The sequence below is a fragment of the Rana temporaria genome, chromosome 1 (genome assembly GCF_905171775.1).
Source record: "Rana temporaria chromosome 1, aRanTem1.1, whole genome shotgun sequence".
In the NCBI taxonomy this organism is placed as follows: Eukaryota; Metazoa; Chordata; class Amphibia; order Anura; family Ranidae; genus Rana; species Rana temporaria.
In genome coordinates, this window is record NC_053489.1 from 622,076,127 (window position 1) to 622,081,878 (window position 5,752).

At 45.3% G+C, this 5,752-nt stretch overlaps 1 protein-coding gene across 1 annotated transcript; it reads left to right on the plus strand.

Moving 5' to 3' along the window:
• The first annotated feature begins 726 nt into the window (after positions 1–726).
• Positions 727–3,096, plus strand: LOC120924387 (E3 ubiquitin/ISG15 ligase TRIM25-like). The gene has a single exon (XM_040335316.1). It carries the CDS (start codon positions 793–795, stop codon positions 2,503–2,505), a length of 1,713 nt encoding a protein of 570 aa, XP_040191250.1. The 5' UTR covers positions 727–792; the 3' UTR covers positions 2,506–3,096.
• The last annotated feature ends 2,656 nt before the right edge of the window (positions 3,097–5,752 follow it).

Here is a 5,752-nt window from a genome sequence, read left to right on the forward strand (position 1 = left end):
TGGGCACCCGGCCGTGACAGCTTTCGGCTTCACGGCCGGGCACCCACTGCGCATGCGCCGCGCCGTGTAATTGGCCAGGAAATCGCCTAGGACCTGTGACGTGTCCTAGGCGATCGCCTACAGCAGCCCCTTCCTGAAGGCGATTAAGCTTAGTCGCCTACAGGAAGGAGGAAGTGGGACAGGAAGTCCCACTCTTGCTGAAGCCCCCACTCCCCCCCAAAAAAAATTACATGCCAAATGTGGCATGTAAGGGGGAGAGGAGTGGGTTAAGAGGAAGTTCCAAATTTGGGTGGAACTCCTCTTTATTGTGTTAGTACATATTGTAAATGACATCCTCACTGCCATAATACATAATGGAGTTTACAAGGGAGCGGAGTAGGTTCTGATGTCTGTGCTAAAAGGCATCCCCTCAGATCAGGAAGGAACATTTTTGACTTCTAAACAAAACCTAAATCATGCCTTTTTGTCCCCCACTAATCTTCAGATCACTTGTATTCCTTCTGATAAACTAAGTTACCCAAAGGAAATTGATTTATTAAATGTTCATATAATGATACAAAGGAGGAAGACATATTCCTGCACATTATTTCCACAGATTATTAAATGTCGTTTATTTTCCTCCAATAGGGAGTTTGTCAGGAATCATCATATGTTTTGTCTGTGTTTCTCTGTATAAAGGCTCCTATGACTAAAATTGTCAGCCTCAGCCCTGCCCTGTGTAGGAGTGTACAGAACTGGTCTAGCTGGTTACTGATTGTGAGAAACTTTCACTTCTCTCTTCTGTTGTCAGCGATGGCGTCTGCTGATCTGAGGAAGGAGCTGGAATGTTCCGTCTGTCTTTCCACATATACAGATCCTGTAACCCTGAAATGTGGACATAACTTTTGCCGGAGCTGTATTCGTCGTGTGTTGGATACACAGGAGGGAGGGTGTTCCTGTCCTGAATGCAGAGAAAAGTTCCCGACGCGGCCTGTGCTGCACAGAAACATAACGTTGTGTAACATAGTGGAGAATTTCCTGTCTGCTCAGCCAGATCAAGAGTCGTCCGGAGTCTACTGTACTCACTGCATTCACACTCCTGTACCGGCTGTGAAATTCTGTCTGCATTGTGAAGCGTCTCTATGTGACAATCACCTGAGAGTCCACAGCAAGTCACCAGAACACATTTTATGTGACCCCACCACTTCCTTGGAGAACAGGAAATGCCCCATTCATAAGCAACTACTGAAATATTACTGCACCGAGGACGGCGTATACATCTGTGTGTCCTGCAGGCTGGATGGAGCACACCAGGGACACAAGGTGGAGACATTGTATGAGGCCTCGGAGTCTGAGATGAAAAAGAAACTGAAAAATGTTCTGCAGAAACTGACGACAGAGAGCGAGGAGACAGAGAAAAGACTCCAGAGACTGCAGGAACACAGGAGGCAAGTGCAAAGTAAAGCATATGATGAAACAGAGAGCATCACTGCCTTGTTCACAGACCTCAGGAGACGTCTGGATGACCTGGAAAAGAGCATCCTGAGTGAGATCTCCAGGCAGGTAGAGCGGGTCGCTCTATCATTGTCTGATATGAGCCAAAAGCTGGACATAAAGAAGGATGAGCTGTTCAGAAAGATGGGTCGCATTGAGGAGCTGTGTCACATGACGGATTTACTGACTGCCATACAGGAATCAGACACACGTGACTTGTGTGATACTAAAAATGGAGATGAGGACCGAGAGAGTCGTGATAATGAACCCCTCTATGATGCAGGGGATCTGGATGTGGAGGGGATCTTGCACACATTACACACAGGATTATCTGATATCATGTCTGAGGTAAATGTACAGAAATATACAGGCACCCATGTCTATCCACATTCTACTACTACAGTTGACGTCAATGCTGAACCATCCAGGAGACGTCCCCAACCCATCCCCAGCATAAAACGCTCACATCGCCAGGCTGGACAGCAAGCATCACGGATGGCAGGACTTACAGACATATTACTGGATGTGAACACAGCTGGTAATGGTCTACAAATATCAGAAGACAGGAGAACTGCAACAAGGTCATCAGATCAGGATGTTCCAGATACGCCAAGTAGATTCCAATGTAATCAGGTGTTAAGCAGTCAGGGTTTCTCCTCTGGGAGACTTTACTGGGAAGTGGATGTCACGGGGTCAGCGTACTGGACAGTCGGGATGTGTTACCCCACTATGGAAAGGAAAGGAGGTAATTTATGGATTGGATCTAATGACAAGTCCTGGGGTTTTGAGAGGATAGGGAATAATCAGCACTCGGTGGTCCATGACAATAATAGGATCCGATTACAAGGCATTGTCTCCAGTAACAAAGTCAGGGTAGATCTAGATTATGAGGCCGGTTGGATTTCCTTTTATGATATGTGTGTCCCGATCCGACACCTCCACACCTTCACCACCACCTTCACTGAGCCCCTCCATGCTGGGTTATGGTTAGGGGGAGGTAGTCTAAAGGTATGTGGGGGGAATCATTTGTGAGAAATCTGCCCAGGTGACATCACAAGACAGAGAATCTGATTGGTGCATTTTTCAGCCTATAGGAGGAAGCAGTGAACAGAAAAAAAAAAAGCCTGCATGCTTTGGGGCCACATCTTCATCCTAAACCTGACTTCACTACCCAGTGTGTCACCAGAAACATGCTTGTTTCTTTAACTGGCACACTATGTAGTGTAGCCAGAAGTGGGATGACAGTCCTGAAGCCTACTCAATTTTTATCTGTAGTATTCTTCTTTCCTCACAGTTTTGAGTGGAAAGGGATTAGAACCCCTGTCAAATTTTATTGTTATCTCGGGCTTCATAAGAGAGATCTCTCATTTCTTGCTTACAATTTACTAGACAGGAAGTGAGGGGAACTCTCCAACAAGACTAACAGAAACAAGCTTATTTTCCTTTAGTCGAGAAGGATAAGAACCTCTGCCTGATTTTTATTTATCCTTTGTACCTTTTTAGAATTTTCCTTAATTTCCTGTCTAGTAAAACACTGTCATTAGAACAGTAAGTGAGGGGATATCTTTATAATGGAGCCACAGATTGCAGTAAAAACCTGACAGGGGTTCTAACCCCCCCCCCCCCCCCCATCTATAATTAGAATATTAGGTTTTGTCTAGACATATACTTTAATATACACAATGATAACTCATACATTTTTGTCCTCACATGTTACTTTATCTGACCAATTACTTTACCTGTTATTGCTCCTCCCCTCACTGTAATTGGCTGTAATAATTTGAACTGTTACTACAGCCAGTGCTATACTTGTTCCTATTGGTTCTGATATACAGGGTGTGTGGATTGATATATGTCACTATCAATGTTCTTTTCTTTTTATAATAAAAGTGTAAATGATGAATAGATGTCAGTGACCAGCGATTATTCTGAGTATATGTTCTGTGTGTAGTATTGTGGACAGGTGACTGGGGGTATACAGCCTCAGGGAGTGCAAATCCCCACCTCTGTATATGGGAAGGATTGGATTATTACTAGAATAACCATTAACCCCTCCAGCCCTGTCACCTCTATGATCCCTATGGAAAGGAGCATTTTTTTTATTATAAGTTTTTTTTCTCTTTGGCAATATTTATCTGATAAAGAAAAATTATTATTTTATGCTTTTTACTATTGATTAAATGGCATTCCAAGGTACCTATTTGCTAGGTTCTTATTATAAAGGTTTATGACTTTGCAGAAAGATCATCAACATTATTATTACTACTATTCAGGATTTATATAGCGCCAACAGTTTGCGCAGTGCTTTACAACCTGAGGGCAGACAGTACAAATACAATATAATTCAATACAGGAGGGATAATCAGTTTTTAATAAGACCCCTTTCACACTGGTAGCGTCGGCGGTAAAACGCAGATATTTTACCGTCGGATTTGCGGCACATTTCGCCCACTAGCAGGGAGTTTTAACCCCCGCTAGCGGCCGAGAAAGGGTTGAAACCGCCCGCAATGCGCCACTACATTGGCGTATTGCCAGGGGTACGGCAGCGCTGCCCATTGATTTCAATGGGCAGGAGGGCATTAGCAGTGGTGAGTTCACCGCTGCTAATGCGCTCCAAAGATGCTGCTGGCAGGACTTTTCCTGACACCCTGCCAGCGCACCACTCCAGTGTGAATGCCCTAGGGCTTTCACACAGGAGACAATAGAGAATCTGTTTTAGGGCAGATTGCAGGCGCTATTTTTAACGCTATAGCGACTGCAAAATGCCCTCAGTGTGAAAGGGGTCTAATTGTTCTCCTGATCTTTGGATTGTCTTGTGGAGCATAGAGACAGTCGGTATTTCGACAGTCTGGAGTTTAATCGATAAGGTGTTGTAAGATGACAAACATGAATGTCTCTTGAAATTTATGATGTGCCTCTTGTGCAAATTCTTAAAGCGGAGGTTCACCCGCACATGACCCTTTTTTCCCTTAGATGGATGCTCGTTTTGTCTAGGGGAATCGGCTAGTTGTTTTAAAATATGAGCTGTACTTACCGTTTACGAGATGCATCTTCTCCGCCGCTTCCGGGTATGGGCTGCGGGACTGGGCGTTCCTATTTTGATTGACAGTCTTCCGAGAGGCTTCCGACGGTCGCATCCATCGCGTCACAATTTTCCGAAAGAAGCCGAACGTCGGTGCGCAGGCGCAGTATAGAGCCGCACCGACGTTCGGCTTCTTTCAGCTACTAGTGACGCGATGGATGCGACCGTCGGAAGACTGTCAATCAAGAAGGAACGCCCGCTCCCGAAGACCCATACCCGGAAGCGACGGAGAAGATGCATCTCGAAAACGGTAAGTACGGCTCATATTTTAAAACAACTATCCGATTCCCCTAGACAAAACGAGCATTAATCTAAGGGGATTGTTTGAAAAATTAGTTTAATGGGTGAACTCCCGCTTTAAGTGTATTCAAATTCAATGTCATTTTTTTTATATTTATGTTTAGGATGGTGATTTGTCCAGGATTGAAGCGTAAAACCCCATTTGATTAAAAGTTATCCTTTGAGCTAGAAGCTGTGTGTGTGATCACTTTTCCCATTGTCCACACAGACATCGGAGACAATCTTTAGGGTCTCTCTAGGATCTCTATGGCCGGGTTCACACCTATGCGAATTGGTTGCGGCTTAAACCGCATCCAATTCGCATGACATTATAAAATACATTGATTTCAATGAGGCTGGTTCACATATGTGCGATGCATTCGCACTGCGCAGTGCCTGAAAAAACGTGTGCATTTTTCAAGGCATTGCGGTGCGGCTCAGGTGCGAATTCAGGCCCATTATCTTCTATGGGCATGCATCTAATTCGCACATGTGTTCATTTCTCTTCAGGATTTCTCTCATTCAGCTCAATACACTTCCCCCCTCCCCCTCCTCCTCCCCCAGGTCTCTAAATTCACATCTAAGGCTGCATTCACATCTAGGCGTACGAAATCGCGGCGTTTTGTCGCCGCAAATCGCGGTAAAAATAGCGGCGTTTTGTACCGCGATTTGCGGCGACAAAACGCCGGTATTGTCCGCCTAGATGTGCCCCAAGATGACCCCCTCTATGGAGATGATTCCCATCTCCTAGCCGAACGCTCGAAGACGCCTGAAAAAAAGGTCCGGGACCTTTTTTCACGCGGCAGGCGTTCGGCGTGGAGATGTGAACCATCTCCATAGAGGGACATCTGTTTTCAGCCCTCTGGCGGCAGCGGCGTAGCGCTACAGGCGTAAAAACGCCTAGGTGTGAATGCAGTC